Here is a 17,393-nt window from a genome sequence, read left to right on the forward strand (position 1 = left end):
CCTCGTCACGTTTACGCGGCGTGGTGTTGATATGGGAGGAGCTTTAGGTCGTCATTAGTTCTTCCTCTTCGCAAACATGATTGGTGGGAGTGGAGGAGCGTCTTCCCCGCCTCCCCAAGCCAATCACAGAAAGACAAACGCGCTTTCCCAGACGTCCAAGGGTTTGTGGAATATCCCCGACGACCTTTTCCATTAATTGAAGCAGCAATTAACGGCGGCCATCAATTATCCAATGGCAGACGTGTTAACCTCGATCCTTCATCCGATTTGTTGACTTCAGTTTGAATTTCTTTTTGAAAGCAGACGTTGAGCTGCAGTCACGTGGCAGCGCAACGCATCATCTTGCTGTAAACATACAATGACAACAATATAAACAAACACACAATCGTAACTTACATAATAGCAATAATAATGGTTTTTAATACCGTTTACTCAAATCCACGACATCACAGCAAATGGATGCAAAGTTTATTAAACACGCACACGTGACACCCAAAGGCAGGTACTGTGAACGGTGTGCAAGGTGACGCGATTTAAAGGTCCCGAGCGACATGCTCGAGACGCCCCGTGGGGGGATGTGCCAAACGTGCGCACGGCGAGATGTACGAACCGGTAAGCGGTGGTCACAACAGCGCAATTAAGAGCGATTTGCGCCCCAGATAAAGCCGACATCGTGCCGAGAGAGGAGCTCCAAACATCGGTGACATAATCCTTGGCGCTTTTTTTACTTTATTTCCGCCACTCTTGTTCCTTCGCCACGAACCTCCTGAGCGCGCACTCACTGACCACTCTGTTTTGTAAACGCCATAAAAACATGTTGACTAAATACGCACGATAATATGCCAAACAAAATTCCCAATTCCAGCGCAGCGAGGTGTCTGTGTTGTGTCGTCAATGAACTACTCCCTCAAACTTTTGTGAAATCGTACCAAACTTCTGGTATGCACCTATCTCTCCCGTCGGTATGTCCTAAAGGTATTTGTTTTGAAAAAAAAATCCTTTTTTTTTTGAGGGGGGTGGAATTTTTTGGGGGGTTTTTTTTTTTTTAACTTAAGTTTTCAACTTCAATTGTTTATAAAATGTAACATCACTTATATTACAAATACATTTGTGCATTATGATTGTTTGAATTATGATTGGTGTAAACCATGACAAAACCGCAACTCAGGTACAGTCATTTATCGATATATCTACATATTTGTGCAGTGTCTGTTGTCACTGAACTACTCCCTGAAAGTTTTGTTTCCGTGGTTGTACGTGGCTCACTGTGCTCGCCTCACCAAGCGTCGTTACTGAGGAACGGGCTTATTTTAGCTGAGGATAATGACTGTACCTGAGTTGCTGTGTTGTGATGATTTACACCAATCATATTGCACAAATTTTGCAAACAATTATTTTGCACAAATTTATTTGTAGTGTTTGTGATATTGCATTTTTATAACCAATTTAGGTTGAAGATTTAGGTTGAAAAAAAATATATGATTCAAAAAAGAACCCTTCAGCACATACATACGGGAGGGGTAGGTGCAGACTGGAAGTTTGGGATGATTACACCTCACCACCACGTAATTCAAAACACCTCACCACCACGTAATTTAAAACACCTCACCCCCACGTAATTTAAAACACCTCACCCCCACGTAATTTAAAACACGTCACCCCCATGTAAAAACACCTCACCCCCACGTAATTTAAAACACGTCACCCCCATGTAATTTAAAACACCTCACCACCACGTAATTTCAAACACGTCACCCCCATGTAATTTAAAACACCTCACCCCCACGTAATTCAAAACACCTCACCACCACGTAATTTAAAACACCTCACCCCCACGTAATTTAAAACACCTCACAATCACGTAATTCAAAACACCTCACCACCACGTAATTCAAAACACGTCACCCCCATGTAATTTAAAACACCTCACCCACACGTAATTCAAAACACCTCACCACCACGTAATTTAAAACACGTCACCACCACGTAATTCAAAACACCTCACCACCACGTAATTTAAAACACGTCACCACCACGTAATTCAAAACACCTCACCCCCATGTAATTCAAAACACCTCACCCCCATGTAATTCAAAACACCTCACCACCAAGTAATTCAAAACACCTCACCCCCATGTAATTCAAAACACCTTACCACCATGTAATTCAAAACACCTCACCCCCACGTAATTCAAAACACCTCACCACCACGTAATTTAAAACACGTCACTACCACGTAATTCAAAACACCTCACCCCCATGTAATTCAAAACACCTCACCCCCACGTAATTCAAAACACCTCACCCCCACGGAATTCAAAACACCTTCCCACCACGTAATTCAAAACACCTTACCACCATGTAATTTAAAACACCTCACCCCCATGTAATTTAAAACACCTCACCACCACGTAATTCAAAACACCTTACCACCATGTAATTTAAAACACCTCACCCCCATGTAATTCAAAACACCTTCCCACCACGTAATTCAAAACACCTCACCCCCATGTAATTTAAAACACCTCACCCCCACGTAATTTAAAACACCTCACCACCACGTAATTCAAAACACCTTACCACCATGTAATTTAAAACACCTCACCCCCATGTAATTCAAAACACCTCACCCCAACGTAATTTAAAACATCTCACCACCACGTAATTTAAAACACCTCACCACCACCTAATTCAAAACACCTCACCCCCACGTAATTTAAAACACCTCACCCCCACGTAATTTAAAACACCTCACCACCACCTAATTCAAAACACCTTACCACCATGTAATTCAAAACACCTCACCACCACGTAATTTAAAACACCTCACCACCACGTAATTTAAAACACCTCACCCCCATGTAATTCAAAACACCTCACCCCCACGTAATTTAAAACACCTCACCACCAAGTAATTTAAAACACGTCACCACCACGTAATTCAAAACACCTTACCACCATGTAATTTAAAACACCTCACCCCCATGTAATTCAAAACACCTCACCCCCACGTAATTTAAAACACCTCACCCCCACGTAATTTAAAACACCTCACCACCACGTAATTCAAAATACCTTACCACCATGTAATTCAAAACACCTCACCACCACGTAATTTAAAACACCTCACCACCACGTAATTTAAAACACCTCACCCCCATGTAATTCAAAACACCTCACCCCCACGTAATTCAAAACACCTCACCACCATGTAATTCAAAACACCTCACCCCCATGTAATTCAAAACACCTCACCACCATGTAATTCAAAACACCTCACCCCCATGTAATTCAAAACACCTCACCCCCATGTAATTCAAAACACCTCACCACCACGTAATTTAAAACACATCAACACCACGTAATTTAAAACACCTCACCCCCATGTAATTCAAAACACCTCACCCCCACGTAATTCAAAACACCTCACCCCCACGTAATTTAAAACACCTCACCCCCACGTAATTTAAAACACCTCACCACCACCTAATTCAAAACACCTTACCACCATGTAATTCAAAACACCTCACCACCACGTAATTTAAAACACCTCACCACCATGTAATTTAAAACACCTCACCCCCATGTAATTCAAAACACCTCACCCCCCCCCCCCCCCCGTAATTCAAAACACCTCACCACCATGTAATTCAAAACACCTTACCACCACGTAATTTAAAACACATCACCACCACGTAATTTAAAACACCTCACCCCCATGTAATTCAAGACACCTCACCCCCACGTAATTCAAAACACCTCACCCCCACGTAATTTAAAACACCTCACCACCACGTAATTCAAAACACCTCACCACCATGTAATTCAAAACACCTCACCACCAAGTAATTCAAAACACCTCAACAACAACAACAACATGCATTTTAAAGGCCATTTTCCCTACTAGAGCGGGGGTTAGCCTTGCGGTCCCCATGACAATCTTCTCCATCTTGCCCTATTTTCTGCATCTCTCCTTGTTAACCCCCTTGCCCGCATTTCTTCTTCCACTATCTTTAGCCAAGTCTTTCTCGGTCTTCCCCGTCCTCTTCTTCCTTCTACATTCATTTCCATCACTCTTCTCAACCAATCACTTTCATCCTTCCTCAACACATGACCAAACCATCTCAACCTGTTCCTCTTCACAGCATCAATCACAGGCTATATTCCCATCATCTTTCGCAATTCATCATTTGTCTTCCTCTCTCTCAACGATACTCCACACATCCATCGAACCATTCGCATTTCCACCCTTTCCAACCTTCGTTGCTGCTCTACGTTCATTACCCATGTCTCGCTCCCATAAATCATAACACTTCTTACACATGAAGCATACACCTTTCCCTTCAGCTTCAACGACACTCCCCTCATCATCAGCACGCCACTCAGTTCCCGAAACTTCTTCCATGCACATCTCACTCTAGCAACCGTTGCCGAGTCTGATCCACCTTCTCCATTCAGCATGTCTCCGAGGTAGCAAAATGTTTTCACACCTTCCAGCTTCACGCCGTCTCCAAGATCCAACTCAACATTTCCTCCATGTGCAGCTCCCTCTGTGCACACCGTACATTTGAATGTAGCTGCCACACTGGTTAATGACCCTCTCAGACCACTACATTTTTGATGAACCCAATCAGCGCACATTGTACATTGAATGGAGTTCACTCCGACACCCTTCCTACAGACAGCACAGGGCCACTTCCCAGTTCTTTCCACCTCACCACATGCTTTACCACTTGCCATCACCTTCGTCTTTCCGATATTCACCTTCAGACCTTTTGTCTCCATACATTCCTTCCACTTGTTCATCTTTTCCTTCAGTCCATCCATACTTTCCGCAATCAACACCAGATCATCTGCATACAACAACTCCCACGGTAAACCCTCCTTTACGTTCTGAGCCAGCACCTCCATCACAGCTACAAATAGTAGTGGACTTAGCACCGACCCCTGATGCACTCCCATCTTCACCACAAACTCACCACTGTTCCCGTCCTTCGTCCTAACAGCTGTGCGCGCTCTTTTGTACATTGCCATCACTACTCTGATCAACCATTCCTCCACTCCTAACTTCCTCAATGCCCATGTCAATACTTTGCGTGGAACCGTATCGAATGCTTTCTCCAGATCAACAAACCCAAGAAACAACTTCTTCCTCTTCTCCATGTACTTCTCCTGCAACTGCCTCACAATGAAAAGCATGTCTGTCGTTCCTCTTCCTGGCATAAATCCAAACTGCATTTCGTCGATCTTCACTTTCTTCCTTATCCTCCTCTCCAACACCCTTTCCAATACCTTAATTCCATGCTCCAATAACTTTATCGCTCAGTACGAGCCACACTCCAGAGGGTCACCTTTCCCCTTGTATACAGGGACGAGGGTATTCAGTTCCAAATCCACTGGAATGCGGTCTTCTTTCACCACCAGATTGCAGATCTCTGTCATTCTCTTCTCTCCCCAACTTCCTGCTGCCTTCAACATATCTCCCACAACTCCCGTCGGCCCTCCCGCTTTTCTTCTCTTCATTGCTTTTATCGCTTCCTCAACTTCCGTCTCAGTTATCTTCTCTGCCGGTCCTAAAACTGGGTTACTCTCGATGTTGCCATCCCATTCATTCTCTGTATTCAACAGCATTTCCATATATCTTTTCAATTTCAATTCAAAACACCTCACCACCACGTAATTGAAAACACCTCACCATCACGAAATTCAAAACACCTCACCACCACGTAATTGAAAACACCTCACCATCACGAAATTCAAAACACCTCACCACCACGTAATTTAAAATACCTCACCACAGCATGATTCAAAACCACCACCACGTAATTAAAAACACTTCACAACGACGGCAACAAAAGTTTCAGGGAGTAGTTCATTGACAACGGACACTGCCCAGATGTGTAGATATGTCGATAAATGACTGTACCTGAGTTGCTGTTTTGTCATGGTTTACACCAATCATAATTCAAACAATTATTTTGCACAAATGAATTTGTCGTGTACGTGATATTACATTTTATAAACAATTGAAGTTGAAGACTTAGGTTGGAAAAAAACAAAAATTAAAAAAAAACAAAATTGGAAATTTTTCCAAAACAAATACCCTAAGGACATTCACACGGGAGGGGTAGGTGCATACCAGAAGTTTGGTAGGATTTCACAAAAGTTTGAGGGAGTCGTTCAGTGACAACACAGACACTGCACATATACAATCATGTGAAAAAGTAAGTACACCCCATGTAAAGTTTTGACTTTTTCAACATATTCCAACATACAGCTATTTGATCTTCATTTCAACAATATTGATAGATAAAGGTGATATAATATAACAAATATCATGAAACATTTACATTTTTTAGTCCATTGTATAATTTAAATAAACATAAATGCAAATTTCGCATGTGGAAAAAGTAAGTACACCCCTACATTTATCACTTCTTCAAATACCTAAAATTAGAATCAGGTGCACCAGCTCAGGTGCAAATGATTAGAACATCATGAGAGAGGATCTTGGAGGAGCCTGTCTTATTTAAACCTCAGACATTTAGTTTGGTTTGCTCTTTGTTGTTGAAGTGTGCGGCGTCACCATGTATAGATCAAAAGAGCTCTCTGAGGCATTCAGAAAGGTTATAGATGCCTATGAGTCTGGGAAGGGATTTAAAAAGATCTCCAAACAATTTGAAATCAATCATTCGACTGTCCGGAAGAACATCTACAACTGGAGAAGATTCCAAACAACTGCCAACTTGTTCAGGCTAGGCCGCCCCAGCAAGTTCAGCCCGAGAGCAGACCACAAGATGCTGAAAGAAGTCTCTAAGAACCCCAGAATTTCATCACGGGACCTACAGGTAGCTCTTGCCACTGTTGATGTCAAAGTGCATGAGTCTACCATTAGAAAGAGGCTGCACAAATTTGTACTGCATGGGAGGTGTGCCAGGAGGAAACCTTTGCTGTCCAAAAAGAACATCAGGGCAAGACTAAAGTTTGCCAATGAACACCTAGGCAAAGACAAAGACCAGCACTTCTGGAACAATGTGCTCTGGATAGATGAGTCAAAGGTAGAGCTAATTGCCCACAGTACCAGAAGACATGTTTGGTGAAAACCAAAGACAGCATTTGACCACAAGAACCTGATACCAACTGTAAAGCATGGTGGTGGAAATATTATGGTTTGGGGCAGCTTTGCTGCATCAGGGCCTGGGCAGCTCACCATCATAGAATCCACTATGAATTCTTCATTGTACCAGTGGGTGCTTGAGGATAATGTGAGGCCATCTGTCGGAGAGTTGAACTCAACCGAAGGTGGACCTTGCAACATGACAATGACCCTAAACATACCAGTAAATCCACCAAGGAATGGCTGAAAATAAAGAAATGGAGGGTTCTGAAATGGCCAAGTCAAAGCCCGGATCTAAATCCCATCGAGATGTTGTGGGGGGATTTGAAACGAGCTGTGCATGCAAGAAACCACTCAAACATCACACAGCTGAAAGAATTCTGCATGGAGGAGTGGACAAAAATTTTCCCAGTCGATGTCAGAGACCAGTAGACAGTTATAATAAAAGCCTACTTGAGGTTGTTTCTGCCAAAGGGGGCAATACCACCTATTAGAGCCAAGGGTGTACTTACTTTTTCCACATGCGAAATTTGCATTTATGTTTATTTAAATTATACAATGGACTACAAAATGTAAATGTTTCATGATATTTGTTATATTATATCACCTTTATCTATCAATATTGTTGAAATGAAGATCAAATAGCTGCATGTTGAAATATGTTGAAAAAGTCAAAACTTGACATGGGGTGTACTTACTTTTTCACGCGACTGTATATATATATAGACTTGATTGGCTAGACTCGCTGCACTCGCCTCATCACGCGTCGTTACTGAGGAATGGGCTTATTTTAGCCGAGGATAATGACTGTGCCTGAGTTGCTGTGCGGTCATGATTTACAGCAATCATAAAACAAACAATTATTTTGCACAAATGTATTTGTAGTGTTTGTGACATTACATTTTTATAAGCAATTTAGGTTGAAGAAATATATAAAATTCAAAAAAGAACCCCTCAGCACATACATACGGGAGATGTAGGTGCAGACTGGAAGTTTGGGACGATTACACCTCACCACCACTTAATTCAAAACACCTCACCACCAAGTAATTTAAAACACCTCACCACCACTTCATTCAAAACACCTCACCACCAAGTAATTTAAAACACCTCACCACCATGTAATTCCAAACACTTCACCCCCACGTTATTTAAAACACCTCACCCACACCAAATTTAAAACACCTCACGACCACGTAATCCAAAACACCTCACCCCCATGTATTTCAAGACACCTTACCACCATGAAAATCAAAACACCTCACCACCACGTAATTCAAAACACCTCACCACCACATAATTGAAAACACCTCACCACCACGTAATTCAAAACACCTTTCCACCACGTAATTTTAAAAACCTCACCACCAAGTAATTCAAAACTCCTCACCACCACATAATTTAAAACACCTCATCACCAACTAATTTAAAACACCTCATCACCAACTAATTAAAAACACCTCATCACCAATAATTCAAAACCACCACCACGTGATTTTAAAACACCTCACCACCACGTCATAAAAACACCTCACCAAAACATAATTCAAAATACCTCACCACCACGTGATTCAAAACCACCACCACCTTATTAAAAACACTTCACAACCACGGAAACAAAAGTTTGAGGGAGTAGTTCAGTGACAACAGACACTGCCCAGATGTGTATATATATATAAAACACAGTTTGTGTGTGTGTGTGTGTGTAATGTTACCGATAGACTCCTAAACGGAGAGGCTCACGTGCTTGATATTTGGCATAGACATGGCCATTGAGCCTGGGAAGAACATGGCTGACCTAAAAAAAAAAAATTCATAATATTTTTTTACCATATTTTTACCTCAGCGCATTTCAGCGAGGAATATTATGCACGGAATCTGAGGCGGTGGCAGAGCAGCGCGCTGATTAGCTCAGAGCGATCACGTGATGTTCCTTGCCACCATAAACTCAGTTACGCGTTCGCACGTATTTCAGAGCGAAAAGCGATTGCGTTTTTTCACATTTCAGCGAGGAACATTGCCATTCACATCACATAGGTTTTTTTTTCTTTCATCTTTACGAGATCCATATTTTTTATTCATATTTACCTCAGCGCATTTCAGCGAGGAATATTATACACGGAATCTGAGCAGGTGGCAGAGCAGTGCGCTGATTCGCTCAGAGCGATCACGTGATGTTCCTTGCCGCCATAACCTCACAGTTACGCGTTCGCACGTAATTCACACGTTCAAAACAAACGAGATCCGCGAAGCGAGTTGGTCGAGTCGTGCTTACCAAGATGGCAACACGGCGGCCTCACTTTTCACGGAGTATGAGCGTTCTATATATTTTCAATTCAGTGTGCCCGACTCGCTCACATACTTGATTTGTGGCATAGACATGGCCATTGGGCCTTCACGGTGTAATTTGTGCGAGGCTTTTGTCCGAGTGAGCTTGAGTCGAGAGGGCAAATGTACGGGTTGGGAATGTATGGGTCTCCCTTCCCCCGCCCGGCAACGCCGGTACTGGAGGCGTCACAGGATCGGTGAGTCTCCAAAACCCGCTTCGTGCTGTTGCGAAGATGCAGGACGATGTCGCGATTGTTGTGCTGCTCTCTGACCATGAGAACTGCAATGTCATTGTTGACTGGCCCTCCCCTTCCCTCCCCCTTCCCCCTCCCCCCTCCATTCTCCCCTCCCCCTCCACCCTACCCCTCCCCTTCTCCCCTCCCCCTCCCTTTTCCCCCTCCCCCTCCCTCCCGCCTATCCCTTCCCCTTCCCCCCTTCCCCTCCCCTCATAAACTCCCCCCTCACCCCTCCCCTCATAAACTCCCCCCTCGCTCCTCCCCTCCTAAACTCCCCCCTTGCCCGTCCCCTCCCAATCTCCCCCCTTGCCCGTCCCCTCCCAATCTCCCCCATCACTCATCCCTTTCAAATCTCCTCCCTCGCTCCTTCCCTCCTAAACACCCCCCTCACCCCTCCCCTCCTAAACTCCCCCTCACCCTCCCCTCCTAAACTCCCCCCTCGCTCTCCCCTCCTAAACTCCCGCCTCACCTCTCCCCTCCTAAACTCTCCCATTGCTCCTCCCCTCCTAAACTCCCTCCTCATCCCTCTCCTCACCCCTCCCTTCAAATCTCCCCATCCTCCTTTTTTTCTCCAATTCTCCCTACTCACTCCTCACCCCTCCTCCTCAAAGCGTCCTCCCCGGTTCTTCTCCCTTCCAACTCTCACCTCCATCTCCCCCAACCTTCTTCCTCACTCTTCCCCCCACCCACCTCAAACAACACCTCACTGTGCCTCACCCAATCAACATCAAACCTTTTGTCTCCCCCAATCCTTCCCTTTCTCCGAGCTATTCTGAAATCTCTGACACACTATCAACAGCTCTCCCGACCTCTTCCTCCACTTCCACATCTTACCCTACCCACCCTCCCCTGTTCTGTATGTGATGCTCCCCCTTCCTCTTCACTAACGGTATGGACCTCAAACATCCGGGGCTTCACGCAAACTTGACTGATCTCTCCATACAGGTTGCTTCTGACAAACCAGACTTGATCTGCTGAACAGAAACTTTCCTCCTTCATGATGTCTCTGATTCCTTAATATCTCTCCTGGATTACTCCCTCCTCCGGCATGATAGACCTGAGCCTCGTCCTGGAGGAGGGGTTGCAATCTTTATCAAAAACTCTCTTCCTCACTCTCCCAGCACTGCCCTCTCTCCACCTCATCCCCAGGAGTACCTCTGGCGACGGCTTCTCCTTCACTCCCACCTTTTGTTCATATGTGTGTTTTATCGTCCACCAAACAGTGATGACTCCATCTACATCTTGCTGTCTGATAATATGGACCAACTTCTATCTACTTGTCCCAACTCTCTCTTTCTCATATGTGGTGATTTCAATTGTCACCATGCCATTTGGCTGGGTGTGGGTACCTCTCTCACTACACATGGCTCCTCAGCAAAGGACTTCTGTGACTCATTGGGACTGACACAATCTGTCAATTTCTCGACCCGGATCTCAGTCAACGGCGCATCTTCTCTTCTAGACTTGGTTATGACTAACTTCCCTGCAAATGTCTGTTGCTCTTCTTCTGTCCAATCGGCTCATCTGATCATGTGCTTGTTAAAATGGATATCTCTCTGACCATTCTCAGAGAGCCTCCTCAGCATTGACAAGTCTGGCATTTCACTCAGGCCAACTGACACGGTCTTCAAGCAGCCATCAATCATCTGGACTGGTCTCCCATCTCTACCGCCTCTGACATCAACTCATCCTGGGAATTCTTCCAAAGTAAATTGCTCTCGCTCATGCACAGATTAATCCCATCTCGTCTTCAGTTGTCATACCCTTCCTCCCGTCCATGGTACACAGAATATTGTGGTGAGGCAGTTGCCTAGAAACAATTTGCCTTCGCCTCCTGGAAAGCAAATCCAACGGAAGGAAATCTCATTTCCTTTCACAAAGCCCGAAACAAGTGTGTGTCCACCCTCAGGAGAGCCAGGAAACAATATCTCTCCGCTCTTAAGACTGAACTCTCAAACCTGTCTCCCTCTTCCAAATCCTGGTGGGGTCTGGTCAAATCTGTTTTTGGTGTTTGTTCCCCCTCCAACCCCTCCCCTCCCTTACCTCAAACGGCGACACAGCTGACTCCACACGTGAAAAAGCTGAATGCCTCAACTCTGTGTTTGCTCCAAAATCTTGTGTCCCAAACCCATCCCTCTCTGTACCCAACGTACCCAGTCATACCCAGCTGCTCCTGGACTCTGTGTCCTTTTCTCCTGAGAAGGTGGAGAAGTTTCTGTCAATCCTCGACTCTGATTATGCAACTGGACCTGACGGCATCAGCCCACAGGTCCTAAAATCCTGCTCTGCCACTCTTTCACTCCCTCTCTCTGTTCTCTTCACACTCTCTTTTGCTCAAGGTCATCTGCCATCAGCTTGGAAATCAGCCAACATCACCGCTTTACACAAAGAAGGTGCAAAAACAGATCATTCCAACTACAGACCAATCAGCCTTCTCCCAATTATCAGCAAAGTCATGGAATCCACCATTGCTTCAGATATAAAATCTTTCCTCTTCTCCAATGTCTTGATCTCTGATCATCAATTTGGTTTCAGACCTGGTCACTCTACTCTGGACATGCTGCTTCTGCTGTCTCAACAATGGATGGAGGTCCTCAATGCCAAACAGGAAATTAGAGCTGTCTCCCTTGACATACTCCTATGGTATCCATGGAAATCTCCACGCATGGCTTGTAGACTTCCTCTCTTGTCGTAGTCAACGTGTGGCCCTGAATGGGTTTCTCTCATCTCCCCTTCCTGTTCAGGCTGGAGTTCCCCTAGGCAGTGTTCTGGGCCCTGTGCTTTTTCTGGTGTTCATCAATGATCTCTCTGACTCTCGAAAATCCTCTCTAGCTCTTTGCTGATGACTCCACTCTCTGCTGCTCCATACCTCATCCCTCAGATCGGCAGTCTGCAGCTTCCTCACTCTCTGTAGACCTGGACAAAATCAGACTGGTCAAACAAGTGGAACATGTCTTTCAATCCTGACAAATCTCACACTCTTACGATTTCTCTCCGAAAAGACCGACTGGACAAACCTCCCATCTACTTTCTGAACAATCCTTTCCAAAAAGTTCTGTCACTCAAGCTTTTGGGTCTCCCGATCTGCCATGATCTTTCCTGGGCAAACCATATTTCCAATCTGGCTTCCAAAGCCAGTCGCCGACTGGGCATCCTCCGTCTCTCGAAGTCCTTCCTTGGCACACCTGAGCTACTCACCACATACAAGGCTTTCATCTGCAGGTCAATGTAATACTGTTCTCCCTTCTGGGCCGGTGCTCCTGCCTCACACCTCATTCGGCTTCATGCTGTTGAAACCAAATCTTTCAGAATCATTGGAATCTCCCACGATGAAGCTAACTCCGAGGGCCTTTCACTTACTCACTGCAGGCAGGTTGGTGGCCTTTCTGTCTTCTACCGACTCCTCTCCGGCCTTGCTCCCCCAGCTCCTCCTGTGCTCTGTCCCCCCAAATATTCCTACAGGTCACACAAGATCTGCCAGCAACCCTCTTATGGTTGAACTGCCAAAATCAAGACTCTCTGCTCACCTTCACTCTTTCATTCCTCCTTTCTCCTGCCTCTGGAACAAACTCCCTCACTCTCTTCAATCCCACTCCTCCCTCCAGGTTTTTAAAACAGCTGTTCACCACCATCTCTTATCTTCCTCCATCCATAACCTTGATCTTTTCTGCCCCGGCTAATTCACCCCAGATCCACTTTTTTGAAATACCAACTTCTTTCCTGGGAGTCCTTGAAGTGTCCTTGTGTTTTATACTTCTCCCACCACCGCCCCCCCCCCCCCCCCGTTCCCACGCCTCCTCCCCCCAAGCCCTCTTCTGTCAGGCTTTCTCAGCAGTGGGGTCTTCCTGGGTCTCCGACCATAGAACCCTCTTTCATTGAGTTGGCGACGGATGGTGCGAGGTGAAACTGTCGTACCTTGTGATACGTACTCCTCCCCGACCCCCTGGTCACAGTGTACCTCCGAGCCCCGACAGGAGTCACGACAGAAAAGTGTTATTCCGTATGTCAAAGATCAATGGTGAAGCCACACCAATTGTTACTCCCAAACAAATATTGTATTAAGATCACACAAGAATAACAAAAAACAACAACAACCACCTTTAGAGCAGTAAAACAATAATAGTAATCAAAAGTACAATCAATATATTATCCTATGATGGTACCATCAGTATTGGTCCGAGAGCTAGGTGGATTTTATTTGACATGGAAACTACAAAAGCTTTGTCATGCTGGTGTGGTACAGGTAGCTTACCTGACCCCAGAAAGCCAATTCTTAAGTGCAGCTAGCGGTGGGTGGGGTAGGGGGCGCCACTCAAAGTACCCCCCAGATTGGTTTTATTTGACATAGAGACTACAAGACCAACTCATATGCCAAGTGGTAGGGTGATCTCCACCGACTACAAATCTGCAACTTAAGAAGAAAATTTCTGGTGGGGAGGTCACTTAAGAAGAACATTAATTAGTGCTAATTAGGCCTTTATTTGACATATAAGCTACAAAACTGAAATCACATACAACATGTAGAGAATGGTCCCCTCATCAATAAACAACAACTTAAGAACAGAATATGTGGTGGTAAGGTCACTTAAGAAGAGGTCAAAGGTCACGGAATAGGGGTTTCCAGCTCTTAATTACTGTTTGATTACAACATGCCACATGATACACACATGGCGTTGTCATTGAAACCTATATCAGTGGAGCCTGAAGTGAGATACATGAGAAGCAGAAATTTTCCAATACCATTTCCTTTGATTTCAATCAGCAAAAACATTTTAAAATGCACCTATTTGACCCCCATGGCTAATAGTAATAACACTGTTATTTGACATGTAAGCTACAAAACTGAAATCACACAAAATGTAGAGAATGGTCCCCTCATCAATAAACCACAACTTAAGAACAGAATATGTGGTGGTAAGGTTACTTAAGAAGAGGTCAAAGGTCACGGAATAGGGGTTTTCTGCACTTAATTACATGAGAAACATGTAAACTGTGAAGACAATGTAAAAGCTGTAACATTTATTATAACAATTTCTGCTAAATTAGTACAGGTAAAATTTCTTCTAAATTACTACAAGTAATTTCTTAGAATTGCCTGTACAAACTATACTTCAACAATTTCCGAGAAATTATATTTGATGAATTCCCTGTCCAGCAATTTCCTGTAAATTATAAACTCCAAGGATTCCTCATCTAACATACTCGAAAATAATTCACCAAATTCCGAGAAATAATATTTGAAGGACCCCACCCACCGCTAGCTGCACTGAAGAATTGGCTTTCTGGGGTCAGGTAAGCTGCTGTACTACACCAGCATGACTAAGCTTTTGTAGTTTCCATGCCAAATAAAATCCACCCAGATCTTGGACTATTAGACCTGTCAGACATGTCAACGGTTAACGACATACCTAATCTAATTTACATTATAATGCCCGTAAAGAGAGGTTTTGCGTTTCTGATTTCCACACAATCTGATAATAGGAGCATTATAATCGACACATGCAAAAACCTTCAGAGATCCATGTTTCATTTTCTCCATAAGAAATAACATGCCCCCAACTTTTGTTGATTTTCGAACCCACTAACATATGTCATTTTTTTATTTCAGGTGAGGCCTATGCTTGATTATGGAGCATGCTAGTGGGGTAGCTCCTGACCCTGGCAGGGAGTGTATCCTCCATGTGGGAAAAGCAGATGAGACCACTGGCAACATCGCACCCATCACTGAAGACCATTGGTCATCCATCATCAATATAGCAGCAAGGAGGAGACAAAAACGAAATTTTGTCACATCCAAGTACTATACGATAATTCAGTCGCTGACAGATGAATCCGACAGTAGCCATGGCTATCACGTGAACTGTTACAAAAATTTTACTGCCGTGCCACGTGATGATACAACAGAAAAAACCCAGACACATGCATCAAGTGAGAAGACCCTGCGTTCATCATGTGATTTTGCCCCGTCAACGTCTACCTCGGGTATTTTCCCACGCATTTGCCTGTTTTGCAAGAAAGCTAGGAAGAAGAAGGGTGGTAGAGAAGAACATCTTGGTGAATGTGAAACTCTCGAAGCTGAGATAAAAATAAAAACTGCTGCAGCTGATAAAAAGGACAACAGCCTTCTTGGACTGATCTCTGGTGTAGACTTTCGATGTAAAGAGGTTCAGTACCATCACAGTTGCAGAAGTACTTACCTTTCCAATGCACAGTCTCTCCATAGGCCTACTGCTATTGCAGGTAGCATTTCTTTGTTAGGTTTATATGCTTACATCGAGAAATCAGTTATATTTGGCAAAAGGCCTGAACTTCTTACATCCATCTTCACTCGGTACCAAGAGCTTTGTGAAGACGCCGGTGAGACTCCAATTTCTACAGCCAGAAATTTGGCAACAAACTTACAGAATAAATTTGGTGACATAATTAGGGTAGAGTGTAAAGATAGGGCTAGAAAGGCAGGGGCCATTGTTTATCCCACAGGTTTAGGTGAGCACCTTATCCATACAGCCTATGATTATGCAGCATCGCCTGAAGGCATTCAGTAGATGCCCAGTAGATCTTACACTGGAACAGACAGTAAATGCCGATTCTGCATCCAGACGGACTGGTATATCATCCATGACAAACAACTTCAGTGCACGTCTTCGCTGGATGTTAACCAAGTCCACCAGTGCAGCAATTATATCAAGGGCATTAGCAATGACCGGACTATCTCAAACGGAAGACATCACAGCTGAACTCCGCCCAGCCCGCATCAGAAGGGACACAAGCGATTTGCATAAGGTTGTAAACCAGATAAAAGACTCATGCAATCCATTCAAGTACACTGAAATATCGGATAGGCTGTACAACATCAGCACTGGTAAGGCAGCGACAGATTCCATCAAGACATGTTTGCTGGCCATCCGGGAGAAAGGACAAGCCAGATACAACGAATTTGTTGATGCCTGCATTGAAGATCCAAATCGGTTTGAACGGCCAATCAAAAGGGAGAAGCTCAGAACCTTCACGGAAAATGGCACAGTAAATAAGCGTAACAGAGACAAACGTGTTGCATCACTTGTGTGCACTCGTGACCTTATGGGACGCCTGGTTGTCATTGCTTGTCAGAGAAAACTTGATTTGAAACATATCTTTTCATATCCACTGACACCGGTTCCATTGTCCATGTGCAGCACAGACGGTTGTATGGTCAAGACCGAAAAGAGTGGCCTTCTGGAGCTGTTAGAGAGCAAAGTTCCCTCTGTCACACCAAGCTCAGTTGATGCCTATGTGGTTGATGGTATGTTCCTGCTACATGTTCTTCCACCCCACATTCCAGGAACGTATGGAGCCTTGGCAGCCGGCATTTTAAGACAAGTCACCGCTCTCTCCCGTGGAAGAGTGCATCTCATCTTTGACGCATATCCAGTCCTATCAATAAAAGACTGTGAAAGAGCAAGAAGAGGTCTGGATGACACAGACAAGAAAGAATACGCCATATCTGGACCTGAACAGCACCGCCCGAGAAATATCTTGGATTGCCTAAAGTCAAGATCATTCAAAGAGCAGCTACCAAAATTCCTGGCAATGGAATGGGAGGCCCAGCAATATGCAGACATAATTCAAGGACGACTTGTGTATCTCTCGTATCTTGGAGCATGCTACCTTTTCTACGTGAAAGATGGGAAAGTCATGAAGGAAGAAGTAGAGACCTTGAAAACCAATCATGA

At 44.4% G+C, this 17,393-nt stretch overlaps 1 protein-coding gene across 1 annotated transcript in view; it reads left to right on the plus strand.

Moving 5' to 3' along the window:
• LOC144890711 (uncharacterized) overlaps window positions 1-16,322 on the plus strand; it is a 16,438-nt gene extending 116 nt beyond the window's left edge. The window contains exon 2 of the mRNA XM_078772273.1: window positions 15,290-16,322. Coding sequence (XP_078628399.1) covers window positions 15,309-16,226 — 918 coding nt within the window. The 5' untranslated portion in view covers window positions 15,290-15,308 and the 3' untranslated portion in view covers window positions 16,227-16,322. The remainder of the gene's footprint in view (window positions 1-15,289) is intronic.
• Window positions 16,323-17,393: the final 1,071 nt, after the last annotated feature.

Source organism: Myxine glutinosa, chromosome 2 (assembly GCF_964187855.1).
Source record: "Myxine glutinosa chromosome 2, kmMyxGlut1.1, whole genome shotgun sequence".
Classification (NCBI taxonomy): Eukaryota; Metazoa; Chordata; class Myxini; order Myxiniformes; family Myxinidae; genus Myxine; species Myxine glutinosa.